Source organism: Lithobates pipiens, unplaced genomic scaffold (assembly GCF_037356315.1).
Source record: "Lithobates pipiens isolate NorthernLeopardFrog02 unplaced genomic scaffold, aLitPip1_a1.2 Scaffold_23, whole genome shotgun sequence".
In the NCBI taxonomy this organism is placed as follows: Eukaryota; Metazoa; Chordata; class Amphibia; order Anura; family Ranidae; genus Lithobates; species Lithobates pipiens.
In genome coordinates this window covers 108,602,697-108,617,125 of record NW_027507785.1, presented here as the reverse complement: position 1 = coordinate 108,617,125, position 14,429 = coordinate 108,602,697, and the positions used below count along the sequence as shown (strand labels likewise).

General features: G+C 43.7%; 1 protein-coding gene across 1 annotated transcript in view; it reads left to right on the top strand.

The window, feature by feature from the left end:
- The window catches only part of ACAD9 (acyl-CoA dehydrogenase family member 9), a 200,550-nt gene that overhangs the window by 107,126 nt on the left and 78,995 nt on the right, over positions 1 to 14,429 (top strand). The window contains exons 6-7 of the mRNA XM_077452161.1: positions 6,167 to 6,245; positions 7,173 to 7,347. Coding sequence (XP_077308287.1) covers positions 6,167 to 6,245; positions 7,173 to 7,347 — 254 coding nt within the window. The remainder of the gene's footprint in view (positions 1 to 6,166; positions 6,246 to 7,172; positions 7,348 to 14,429) is intronic.

Genomic DNA, 14,429 nt, shown 5'->3' with positions numbered 1-14,429 from the left:
TGCTATGATCTAGATAGTCTTGTATTGCCGTGGATAAATTGGGGGGGGGGGTGTCGTCTATGTTGTGAGGTTAGGTTATATAGTTTGGAATAGTAGGTTTGGAAGTGTGCCTCCATAGCCTCCGTTCTTATCATGTGTCCTGTCTGTGCGTTTAATTCCCAAGATGTTCTTGGAGGTATTAGGTTCTCGTAAAGCTCTGGCAAGTAATCTATCTGATTTTGTCACCAGCCTCATAGTAGATCTTCTTTTTGAAGAGTAGGCATTTTGTTTTTGGTTTCTAGTGTGTGTTGCAGTTCTTTCCTTTCCAGCAATGCTATGGCTGATTGTTCGGTCAGGGATTGTTTGTTTCATCTCTAATTGGGGAATTGTGGTAGTTGTCTGGTTGTGGCTTCTTGTTGTCTTTTACGCTAAGCTCCTAGTTTCATCAGTTCCCAATCATAGTGCACTTGTGTGCTTCCCACACTACCATTGGGTCTGCCTCTGGGGTTTCGTTAAGGGCAAAAAATTATTTGAGTGATGTTGTGAGTTTGGGCACAAGGTTACAGTCTATCAGGAGTGATGCTTTCTGTTTCTATGTGGGGGCGTTGGTTCTGGGCGTTATGGGAATTATCGTCAGATATGGGTGCATGGTCCGAGATTGTCTGTATGCCTATCTCGGTGCTAGTCACCTTGGTTGGGTCTCTGTGCGATATAAACAGCTAGTCTATGCGTCAGTAACGGTTGTGGGGTATAGAGTAGAAGGTGAAGTCCCTACCGTCCGGGTGTAGCAATCGCCAGGTGTCAAACGGTTGTACAGAGTGTAGGAGAGTTTTAATTATTTTCCTGAGTTTGTATCCACTAAGGGGTTAAGAGGTATATTGAAATCCCCTCCCAAAATGAGGCAGCCCTTCGTAAACCCCTGGAGTGCCATTTTTTTCTGGCAAAAGGTTATGTGTGTCGTGTTGGAAGTATACATTAGCTAGGCTAATAGGTGTACCTCCATAAGTACCCTTAACAAAAATGTATCTGCTCTCTGCGCCTTTCGATTTGGCCGAGTTGTTAGTGGCATGGTATGCTTCAGTTAAAAATTTGTCAGTTTTGATGTCTGGTCTTAACCACTTAAGGACCGCCTCACGCCGATGTACGTCGGCAGAATGGCACGGCTGGGCACAAGCCGGTCCTGAGCTCCATGACCATGGCTGTGGGACCAGCAGACCGGATCGATGCTGGTGTCCTGCGATCAGGTCACAGAGCTGAAGAACGAGGAGAGGTCTGTGTAAACAAACCTCTCCCCGTGCTTCCCTGGGTGGCTGTCACGATCGTCTGTTCCCTTTTATAGGGAAGGACGATCAGTGACGTCACATGCCAGGCCACTCCCCCCTACAATAAAAAAAAACACATAACGTCATAACGCCTACACTGCCCCCTAGTGGTTAACTCCTTCACTGCCAGTGTCATTTACACAGGAATCAGTGCATTTAAATAGCACTGATTGCTGCATAAATTACAATGGTTCCAAAAACGTGTCAAAAATGTCCAATGTGTCTGCCATAATGTCGCAGTCGCAATAAAAATCTCTGATCGCTGCCATTACTAGTAAAAAAAAAAATATTAATAAAAATGCTATAAAACTATCCCCTATTTGTTAAACGCTATAACTTTTGCGCAAACCAATCAATACTCGCTAATTGCGATTTTTTTATTTTTCTTTATTTTACCAAAAATATGTAGAAGAATATGTATCGGCCTAAACTGAGGGGGATATTTATTATAGCAAAAAGTAAAATATATTGCTTTTTTTTTTTTCAAAATTGTCGCTCTATTTTTGTTTATAGCAAAAAAAAAAAAACGCAGAGGTGATCAAATACCACCAAAAGAAAGCTCTATTTGTGGGGAAAAAAGGATGCCAAATTTTGTTTGGGAGCCACGTCGCATGACCTCGCAATTGTCGGTTAAAGCGACGCAGTGGCGAATCGTAAAAAGGGGCTTGGTCCTTTGGCTGCAAATTGGACCGGGGCTTAAGTGGTTAAAGTGGGTTTGCTGCAAGAAAGCGAAATGCGGCCTGCCTTTTTTGAGCTCCCTCAGAAGTGTTAACCTTTTTTCTGGCACATTCAGCCCTGTTACATTGTGCGATATAATAGTGGGGCTACACCCCAGCGATGAGTAGGCCATTGGGAGAACCCTCAAGTGTGCTGCTCTGATCCATGCCTGGAAAAAAACAGAACTGAGGGCCTTGTAACGGTCCGCCCGTCAGGGAGGGTGTAGGGGGGTGGGAAAGAGGAGGAGGAATGGGAAATAGAGAGGTAAAGCGATAGAGATGAGAGTTACTAGAACACTTTAGTAAGACTTGCAAAACCAAAATAAATAATTAGTGGGCCCGGGGCAAAAAATCCAGTCCCAGGTCCACTTTGTGGTACATGGGATAGGAACCCCGTCTCCAAATGGATTTGGAGTCGCTATGCTCTGATATCCCGTGTGGTCAAGTAAAAAGCCCAAAAAAAAAGAGGATAAATTGTATACCATGGGCATATAGTGATATAGTGGAAGAAACCCAGCCTGTACCTATGGTCCCATTAACCTGAAACATAGTAAAACAACTGGGCTGTAAATTCATTAACCTTTTCTATCTTAAGGAAAAAAGATAAATGTTCAATAACATTATAACAATTGATCTAGAAATGGGATATCATGTTGGATATAAGCATTCCTCGAGTCCCTAGAGGCAGGAGAGACGATTCTGTGATGCTATTAAGCTGCGTGTAACTTCCTCATGAGACTCTAAAAGTTTATGTATCTCTGCTTAGATTTTGGGGTTAGGCCACAGGCTTGGGTGACCTTAGGCTGAAGTTAATGGTGTTAGCCGGTCGTTGTGATGGATGTCCCAGCAAACGTGAGCGGTTCCATGACTATATGTGCCTTTGCTTAGGATAACCTCCGCCCGTTAACCACGCAAATAAAAGGCGCTTAGCATTAAAGAATATGCTTTCTACCTGGGAGTTGTGGAATTTTAAGCAGCTGTTCTAAAAGGTATTAAATCAATAAAACCACTAAAAAACATTAAACAAAAATCTGCAAGGTGGATGGATAAATCAATTCACCCGTAGAAAAAACAGCGCATAATACTCAATAGAAAAAAAGAAAATTATATGCAAATTGTGCTAGTGCAACCTATTGTTCTATGGAAAGAATATTTCTATCTTCCCAAATGTAGCCATACAATCACAATATTGTCCATGAACACTGTCCATATATCTAAATTGTACTGAGTACGTAGGATAGTTACAGGGAACAAGTTGAAACAGGATATCTATTTCAGTCCATCAACAGACCATAAAATTGAAGGCTAAAACTAAAACAAAATGTCCTGGTATAAATCAAGAGGAGTGTACGATGCAATCCTTCCTTAACATGAAAAAACAGTGATCCCGAATTTGCTGGGGTACAATCTCAAGACTGAAGTGACCCCCCCTTAGTAATGCTCTTACCAGATATGCCTGGTTACATAGGCTCTTCGAAAATAATCCTCATCCGCTCGATTTCATCCGGTTCATCTGTGCTAGGTAATACACGGTCGGATGTGCTTGGTTACACGGGCTCTCAGATGTTACTCATCAGCTGGAGCTACATTTGGGAAGATAGAAATATTCTTTCCATAGAACAATAGGTTGCACTAGCACAATTTGCATATAATTTTCTTTTTTTCTATTGAGTATTATGCGCTGTTTTTTCTACGGGTGAATTGATTTATCCATCCACCTTGCAGATTTTTGTTTAAGGTTCCATGACTATGTGTGGTAAGGTCCGTGGGCCACAAGAGCCAAGTGTCATGTGGGGTGCCCTGGAGTGTCCCATACTGTAAGTCAAGTGGGGATTGCTGTTAGCCACACGGTGGAGTTGTTTTTCAGTGGCTTGAGTTGGCTAGTATTAGGCGATAGGGTAATTCAGAGCTGTCCAGAGAGCCCTTAAAGGCGGAGTGAATGTTTCCGCATGACAAATTGCTGCAAGTTGCTTCCTAGCATTTATGGGATGGCCAGGTGTGATATGCTTTAGCAGGGGTTAGGTCATCCACCACTGTGGCTTCTGGCATAGCCAGTGATAAGAGTTGCAGGGGTCACAGGTGTGCCCATGTACCGTCGTGTGGCCATGCATTATTTGTCCTGGGAGCCAGTTATCCTTCTCTCTGTATGGGTACAGTAGTCGGGGCTGTAAGCATTATGTGCCAAAGATTGTTCAGGGTGTACTCCTATTATTTTAATGTTCCTGAAGTTTGTAAATCTATTTTGTGAAGATCCCCACACATTTTTGTTCTTGAATTCTGTGTCATGTATTCACTATGCCCTGCGAGTTGGTACTGCTGTATTACAGAATTCCCAGATCCTCCCTTTTGAACTGCAGAGGTGCTGAGAGAAGGAGTTTTAGGAGACAGAGTACCTACAAGAGTCTCGGCTTGCAGGTAGCAAGGTACCATGGTTTATGTAGTCCTTAGAAACTGAAAATAAACCGCAGGGGGGTAGCTGCAACATGTGCAGGGAATTCAGGTAGTTGTGGAAAGAGATGGCCAGCAAACAGGCAGCACTCACAACATGAAATTAGATTTTTCAAGTACATTTTATATTGGATTGCCAAAAATAACAATTGTTTGTATTGCTATTACAATGCCTAAGTTATACAATGAAAGTATATGTTCTGGCCATACATCTCCTTTAAATACATTTTTATGAATAGCTTTCTGTTACAAGTAAGTTGTAATAAAACCTAGTAGAAGCTGTCACTGGCTTAGTGCAGTCCCTTTTCTCATTCTTTCTTCTAACTTGTGTAAACGACTATTGAGGTATCAGCCTTGTAAGAAGTACGGTACATTGTTTTAAGGAGGTAGCTGACTCCTAGATTTGAATTGTGAAAAGAAGCACTAAAGCACAAACGTTGCCACACTACAAAGCAGGAAACAGGGCCTGTGTATGTAATGAGTGACCATGGCTGCTCCTAAGTGCATATGTAATAAAATGTATACAAAGAAGCAAAGATCTTTAAAATATTGGCACGTTTTTACAGTATAAGATTGTATATGCTACATTGATCTGTTTTACTTGGGTTAAAATGTCCCTTAACCACTTAAGGACCGCCTCCTGCACATATATACGTTGGCAGAATGAGCTCCGTGACCATGGCTGCGGGACCAGCGGACCCGATCGCCGCTGGTGTCCCACGATTGGGTCACAGAGCTGAAGAACGAGGAGAGGTCTGTGTAAACAAACCTCTCCCCGTGCTTCCTACTTTTGGCTGTCACCGATCGTCTGTTCCCTGTTATATATATATATAAATCGCTGATCGCTGCCATTACTAGTAAAAAAATTTTTTAATAAAAATGCTATAAAACTATCCCCTATTTGGTAAATGCTATAACTTTTGCGCAAACCAATCAAAAATCGCTAATTACGTTTTTTTTTTAAACAAAAATATGTAGAATACGTATCGGCCTAAACTGAAGGGAAAAAAAGTTTTTTTTTTTTTATATATATTTTTTGGGAATATTTATTATTATTATTTTATATAAACTATTTTTTGTTTTTATAGCGCAAAAAAAAACGCAAAGGTGATCAAATACCACCAAAAGAAAGCTCTATTTGTGGGGAAAAAAGGACGCCAATTTTGTTTGGGAGCCATGTCGCATGACCGCGCAATTGTCAGTTAAAGCCACGCAGTGCCGAATCGCAAAAAGGGGCTTGGTCCTTTTGCTGCAAATTGGTCCAGGGCTTAAGTGGTTAATGTGTATTTGTGGTTTGGAGCCTTTTATGTGGAGTCTCTGCTACTTTCAGGGTCGCTCTTATTGAATCTATTGTTTTGTTTTATAGATGGTATTTTTTATTTTTTTTATGTTGTTGCTTTTATTTGTCGCTTAAAAAAAATACTATTTTATTTTTAGTAAATGTGGTGGGGAAAACGATTGCTGTGCTCTGCTTGAATATAGGTTGTGTTTCCGGGTTGTAATTGACTAAATGACATGTATGGAAACTAAAGAGTAGGTAAAAATTTATTGTAGAGTTTGTCAGCCATGCACTCTGCCAGACATGTCTAATGCTGCACAATTTATAGCTGTAGATCCAGATTGCCAAAGCCTACTTTAATAGAATGTACATGGTGAAGTGATGCTTTTATGAAGAGTCTTATTTTTTTCCCCCCATTCTAGTGGGAGTGATGCTGCTTCAATCAAATCTAGAGCCACCTTGAGTGCTGATGGAAAGCACTATATTCTGAATGGTTCAAAGGTATAATATTTCTATTATTCATTATTCTATAGCACCAGTACATTCCAGGGAGCTTTACAGAGTACCTAAAGCTATTCACAGAAGTTCTGCCTGCGTGAAGTGTGCCGTCTGATGCTGATATATTTGAACAAACACATACTGTAAAGGCTCTGTTGTTTAGGGAAACACTAACCTATTACTACTGTAGGTTTTTAGATTGTGTAAGGTGACAGAAACACACAGAAGAATGTCACAGAAACTAGGTGAAGTTATACAGGCGTTATGCAAATGATAACTAGTAAAGCACTTAAGATTGCTTGTGATACTTTTTTTTTGCTAATAAGACATGGAAGACATTTGAAATATCAATATCCCACTAAACGGTTATCACAGTGTTTCATCTGAACAGCTTAGAAATATAACTTTTTTTTTTCTTTTCTGAAATGTGCCTTTTGACTTTTTACAACATTCGGAAACCCCACTCAGGAAATTTTCATTCCACCTGGCAGCTGCACCTGGTTTGGTAAGCAGGGTTGATGTATGGCCCCTGCTGGATTTTCAATAGAAATAGATAAAGAATGTAACCTGAGCTGTTAAAATACATTATTTGTATTGAAACTGAGCAATTTAGCTGTGGGTCATAATTAAGGATGGGCTCAGGTGTGTTCGCAACTCCACATACCCGCCAGGCGGCTGCACAGATTGGGAAATGTCTCACTACCTGTGATTAGCGCTGTGCAGTGTCAGCTTCCTGACGCTGCATGTAGAGTTGTGAACACGCCTGAACCCATCCTTAGTCATAAACATGATTATGTGGGGCATTTCCTCACTGAAGTCACTAAAGCAGTCAGACAGTGGAACCTACTAGACTAGAGGCATTGCAAAATATTTATTAAACCTCATATCGGACATCATATATAATGCATCATGTGCTAAATTCATTTCTAGATTTGGATATCCAATGGAGGTCTGGCAGAAATATTCACAGTGTTTGCAAGGACTGATGTTGTTGATAAAGATGGTGTCACAAAGGACAAGATAACTGCCTTCATAGTGGAGCGAGCTTTTGGTGGCGTTACTCATGGGAAGCCAGAGGATAAGCTGGGAATTCGAGGATCAAACAGTAAGGATCTTTTCTTTCTCCTCATTTAGTTCCGCCGCTTATGTTGGCAATTTAAAGGGCTAATTTTCAACAATTTTTTAAGTGTTCACCAGCATTGCCATATGTAGCTGTAGTTGCTACCACATCAAACTGCTGCTTTTGCATCCTCCATTTCTTTTGGTCACACATCCCCTTTCTCTTGCAGGTGGGTCTCAGCCCCACCTTACTACAGGCTAGAATCAAATACTACTCTACTCCAAAATGGCCTCCTTAGCATTTGTAGCATAAGCGCTGCATAAACTGTTGGCACTATATAAGGCACTATATAAATCAATAATAATAATTTGTAAGTGGATACTTCTTTCATTCAGCAGTTTGAGTCTGTATGCCCCCTCTAGTGTATGTTAGCATGGCACCAGAGGATGAATACTTATTATCCATATGGCTCTCCGGGTACTAAACAGATTGACAGTGATCTGGAGTGTCTGTTTCTGTTTGCTCCACCGACTGTTTATCTTGAGCTAATCTTCGTACTACCTGCAGTATGGATATGTACTTCCATAAATATGTGACTCTAAATTTGGGAAATGCTGGTATAACTGATGTCTTTGGAGGTGCTTGTTAGTGAGAATAAATCTTCAGTCTTATAGTGCATTTTGAATAAAAACTAGAAAGGGAGGAAGGGAAGATATTGCCATCTTTTAAAGAATAATTCTGGAAAACAAGTAAAACCAGTCCGTGAGAGACCAATAGGCTAAAGTCAAAAAGTCCACCCATTTCAGTTTAAAGGAATGTGAATATATGGACTACCATTGCTTAACTCTCCTTTTGAAAATGCTATTCATCTCAGGTTGGTGTCAGTCCAAAGGCTTCAATGATTTGAGCCACTGATTCCAAACGGCTATGCAGATTATTCTGATATTCCTCTTTACTAGCTGTATGCTTGTTCAGGGTTAGTGAGACCAGAGACAGACAGCTAGCAGTTCAAAAGGAAGTCAGCAGTGTCAGACTTTTTACTACTCTTGGTAGAGATTTCCTTTATTGCAGAGTTCTTTCAAATGCACTTTAGCAAGAATCCACAGAGCGCTTCACAGGTTTGTGCTGTGTAAACTTATATAGGACCTTAGATTGTAAGCTCCTTGAGGGTAGGGACTGATGTGAATGTACAATGTATATGTAAAGCGCTGCGTAAATTGATGGCGCTATATAAGTAACTGAAATAAATAAAAAATAAATATATATGTTATTATATATATTGTTTTTTTTTTCTAACACCCTAGAGAATAAAATGGCGGTCATTGCAATACTTTTTTTCACACCGTATTTGCGCAGCGGTCTTACAAGCGCACTTTTTTTTTGGAAAAAAAAATCACTTTTTTTGAATAAAAAAAAATAAGACATCAGTAAAATTAGCCCAAATTTTTTTATATTGTGAAAGATAATGTTATGCTGAGTAAATCGATACCCAACATGTCACGCTTCAAAATTGCGCCCGCTCGTTGAATGGCGTCAAATTTTTACCCTCAAAAATCTTCATAAGCAACATTTAAAAAAGTCTACAGGTTACATGTTTTGCATTATAGAGGCGGTATCTGGCTATAATTATTGTTCGCGCTCTACCGATCGCGGCGATACCTCACATGTGTGGTTTGACAACCGTTTTCATATGTGGGCGCTACTCACGTATGCGTTCGCTTCTGTGCGTGAGCTCGTCGGGACGGGGTGTTTTAAAAAAAATTATATATTTTTTTTTCTTATTTATTTTACTTGATTTTATTTATTTTTACACTGTTTAAAAAAAATAAATTGGAAAAACATCCCTTGTAATAGAAAAAAGCACGACAGGTCCTCTTAAATATGAGATCTGGGGTCAAAAAGTCCTCAGATCTCATATTTGGACTTAAATGCAATAATAAAAAAAAAAAATGTCATTTGAAAAAATGACATTGAAAAAATGTTCCTTTAAGAGTTATGGGCGGAAGTGACATTTTGACGTTGCTTTCGCCCTCCTATGGTATAGAGATGAGTGGGGGCCATCTTAGCCTCACTCGTCTCCATACCCAGCATAGGAGAGGACCCGACCGCCTCCGCCGCTACCGATGGCTCCGGTAAACGGCGGAGGGCGCAGGAGAGTGGCGGCAGGGGGGGTGGCACCTCTCCCTCCGCCAATAATGGTGATCTCACAGCGAACCTGCCGTAGAGACCGCCATTAGCGTACACACGACCAGCGCCTGAAGAAATGGATATCTGTTGTGGCAGCAGCTGCTGCCGTTACCAAGATATCCCTCTTCAAAAAATGGACGTACATCGTTGTTTGCCGGTCGTAAAGTGGTTAAAAACTTTCAGGGCAACCTTGAATCTGATTGGTGTACTGACATTTTTCAGTCTATGGGAATATAATGGCTAGAATCAGTTTCTGTAAACTGATTATAGCTTTACCTATGACTGTTTCCTCCATGTGGGGTCTATTCTCTGCATTTCCTATATCAACTACTTTTCCTATGAATGTTAATATTAATCTTGACATCTGCTTTAGTAATAATTGCTGGAAAGTAGGGCTGTTACTGATTAAAATTTTCGTGTTCGATTGTTTTTTTTTGTTTTTTAATCGATTAATCGACTAATTTAGATTAAATATAATGCACATACAGATCCAACTACTTTTAGCTGATCTCCTTGCGTTGCAACTCTGCATTAGTCATTAGTAAATGTGGTATACACTATATACAATCACCCGACACTAGTTAGTTTGCACAATCCATAATTTAACTTCACAGTTCACACAAATATGTTTTTAAATTCAAACTGTAGCACTGACGTAAGTAATTATTTTTTCCACAGTAGCATGACAATCCTTCCAGCTCTGGTCTAACTAATCACTCTCACCTTATGGCATGTACCCCTGTGCGAACAGGTGGTCATGCAAGCGGGTATCAAAAGGGTTAACATGGACCATAAACTTCTCTCGCGTCTCCTTAGATCTCACAAGGACGCCAGGTCATGGGTAGAAAGTGCTCACTGCTTAACCACTTGGCGCCCATACTACGTCTATTGATGTCATGGGCTTTCAGTGGTTATATCTAAATGATGCCTGAGGCCACAGACATCATTCAGATATTGCCGTTTTCAGCCGGCGATTCCCTGCACCATAAGAACAATCATAGCGGCTGTTCCGCCGCTTGATCGTTCTTATGGGCGGCGGGAGGGGACACCCCCCCCTCCCGCCGCCCTCCGGTGCTTCTACCGACTCACCGTTTCCATCGTTGAGTCGGTCACAGGATCCGCCGGCCCCAGCAAGTTACCATAGAGATTTCCGGTGGCCTTGATCGTCTCCGGAGTCTCTATGATCGTTCGGAGGCCGGGCGCGATGTTATGACACAAACACAAACTACAAACTACTCACATAAAGATGATAAAAACACAGCATGTAAAACAGACAATCGTGTTAGTTCCATAGGGCAGCAGCGGGTGACTTCATGCGTAGCTCCTCCCTCGGACACATTGCGTTCAATCAGAACTTCGGCTTCACCAGACTCCTCCCCCAAGTGCCTCCGCCTGCTAGGGAAGGGGGAGGAGTCCAGTGACGTCTATGTCCGTGACATCATCGGTTCTCCGACAGAACTCCCGGAAGTCGACAGAGAGGTGATTATTTTGATCGATCAAAAAAAATTAAGGAATTAATCTTTAATTTCCACAGCCCTACTGGAAAGCTAGCATAAACATTCTCACACACACACACACACTCATTTTCCCTGTGTTTTAGGTCCTTGTGCTAGACGCTGGGTGGCCATTTTCTTGAAGCCTGAACACACTTCAGAGTGGTTTTAGCACCATTTGCAGCTGCTTCCACCGAGACAGCACTGTTTCCTCTGCACCTGGGAGCCAACAGGGACTACAGGCACTACCTGCTGAATAGCGCAGAACTCCTCAGGTGGTGAGTCGAGCTGGAAAGAGCCCCTCAGCCAGCGACAGTAAGGAGGGTGGGACTGTCACTGTCCTAAGTCCCCTTCGGGTGGCAGACAGGGTAGGGTCAGCATGGCTTCAGAAACTGGTGTTTCTTCCCCCGAAATCCAGGCAATTGCAACCGGGTCAGATGACGCTGACCAGGACCGTTTGGACAGTGAGGATGAGTCCCCGTCCTTGTCCGTGCATGACAAAGTGCTTGTTGGAGCACTTATCACAGCTGTGCGTGATACCCTGAAGATTCAGGAGCCAGCAGATCCCCTTTGGGTCCCCTAAGGTGTTCCCGTATCGGACTTATTTTGACAAGTTTATTTACAAGGAATAGGGTTGCCCGCAATGGACCTTTTCGGTCCCCAAATCCATGGTGGTGCGTTACCTTTTTTAAGGAAAGCCTTCTCAAGAACTGGTCGGCTCCTCTGGTCGTGGACCCCCCAGTACCCAGGTTAAGCAAAGTAACCACGATCCCGGTAGAGGGGACTCCTGCATTTAAGGATCCGACTGACAGGAAGGCCGAGGTAGTGGCTCGTTCTTTCTTTACGGTTGTGGGGTCATCCGTGTGACCAGTACTGGCATCCGCACTTGTGTCGCAGACACTGAGTGTGCAAAACTGTTGCACCGCGAATTGGGAGAGCAACAGGCTTCTCCTGTCTGCATGGAACTAGCAGACCAACTAGTGAAAGGCCTTAAGTATGTTTGTGATGCGGCCCTGGATACTCTTCCTCTGTTATCCAGGGCTTCGGTGTCAGCAGTGGTGCTGAGGCGCCTGATTTGGTTAAAATGTTGGTCTGTTGACCAGGCATGCAAAAAAGCCCTGACAGATCTTCCCTTCCATCGCGACCGGCTCTTTGGATGACATTATTAAAAATGCCACTGGTGGTAAGAATACTCTACTTCCACAGGCCAGGAAGGCTAAGCCTGTGAACAAAAGTGCTACCGCATGAAGGTTTGCCCCCACCCATGTCTCGGGTGGGGGGGTCGCCTTCGGAAGTTTGCAGCCCGGTGGTCCTCTCGACTATCCGACCAATGGGTCTGAGATCTGATTTCTTCCGGCTACAAGATCGTTTCTCTCTTGGCCACCAAACAGATTCTTCCCCTCCAGCAAACCCGTATCCCCGGCTCGCCGGGAGGCCCTCTTGGGGGCATTAAGGGACCTTCTGAGTCACAGGTGGTTGTACCGGTTCCGGAAAGTTTCCAGGGATTCTACTCAAATCTGTTTGTAGTCCCCAAGAAGGAAGGGGTACGTCCAATCTTGGACCTGAAAGCCCTCAATCACTTTGTGAAAGTGCAGAGGTTCATAATGGAATCAGTTTGCTCAATAGTCGCTGCACTCCATCAAGGGGACTCCCTGGCATCCTTGGACATCCAGAATGCGTACCTGTACATACCCATATGCCTTCGGCATCAAAAGTTTCTGCGATTTGCAGCTGGAAAAGCCCACTACCAGTTTGTGGCTCTCCCTTTTGGTCTGGCATCAGCCCCCTGAGTCTTTACCAAGGTAATGGCTCTAGTTTTGGCGTTGCTGCGGCAGCGTGGGATCGCGATCATGGGATACCTAGACGATCTCCTCCTGAAGGCATCTTCTGCCTCAGAATTAGAGGATGTGGCGATCACCATGCAGACCCTGCAAGAATTTGGGTGGCTGTTGAACCTAAAGAAGTCGGTGATTGTACCGACCCAGCATCTGGAGTACTTGGGCTTGCTGCTGGACTCCAGGGTAGCAAGAATGTTTCTCCCTTCAGACAAACAGCAGACTCAGATCCGCGGTAATACTGCTGATGAACCGCAAGTGGTCGTAGCTCTGCTTCTGCATGCGAGTCCTGGGGCTCATGGTAGCCCCCTTCGAGGCAGTACCATATGTCCAGTTCCACACCAGAGTCCTGCAGAAGGAGATTTTGACAAAATGGGACAAATCTCAGTTGTCCCTGGATCGACAGATCCAGGTGGGCCAGTCAGTCAGGGATTCACTGATCTGGTGGCTGAAGTCCCCGGTGATTCAGTCCGGGAAGTCGTTCCTACCTCTGAAGTGGACAGTGATCACAAACGGATGCCAGCCTATCTGGCTAGGGTGGAGTGATGGGGGTTCAGTCGCCTCTGCTTGGCGGAAGAATCCAAGTTGCTGATCGATCTGCTCGAGCTAAGAGCGATCAGGCTGTACCTCTCCACATGGTCAATGAGACTTCAGGGGCCTCCGATATCAGTAATACTGATTGCCCCAGATTGGCCTCCGCGTCCTTGGTGTGCCTGGTGGCGGACGCCCCTGGCGACTGCCACTATGAGAGGACCTTCTGTCTCAAGGTCCGATTCTCCATCCTGCTTTACCATTGCTGGCTTTAACGGCATGGCTATTGAGAGCCAGCTGTTGAGGAACCGGGGGCTATCGGACTCGGTGATCCCAACTATGTTGAGGGCGCAGAAATCTTCTTCTCTGAAGGTATATCATCATACCTGGAAGGCCTACATCTCCATGTGTGAGGAGAAAGGATGGCATCCGCGCTCCTTTTCCATAACCAGGATCCTGCTTTTTCTTCAGCAAGGAGTAGACCAGAAATTGGCGTTAAGCACCATTCAGGGGCAAATTTCAGCCTTGGCTTTCTTTTTTTTTCAGCGACCCCTGGCGTCTCACTCATTAGTGAGTACCTTTGTTCAGGGGGTGCAACATGTAGTCCCTCTGGTGCGTCCACTGTTACCCCCGTGGGATTTGAACCTGGTGTTATCGGCGCTTCAAAAACCGCCGTTTAAAAAAATCAGGGAGATTCCCCTGTTGACTCTTTTCCAGAAAGTGGTCTTTCTAGTGGCCATCACATCGGCCAGGAGGGTTTCGGAAATGGCGGCTTTGTCCTGCAAGTCGCCTTATCTGGTTATCCACAAGAATAAGGTGGTGTTGCATCCACAACCGTCTTTTCTGCCGAAGGTGGTCTCGGCTTTTCTTATCAATGAGGACATTGTGTTACCATCTCTGTGTCCTAAGCCGAAACACCCTAAGGAAGTGGCCCTTCATAGTCTGGACGTGGTTCGGGCTCTTAAGGTGTATTTGTCTGCCACTGCTCCCTTTCAGAAGTCAGACTCATTGTTTCGGTGGCTGGTCCAAAGAAAGGCATGGCGGTCTCGTCGGCCACCATCTCCAGGTGGATCAGACAGAT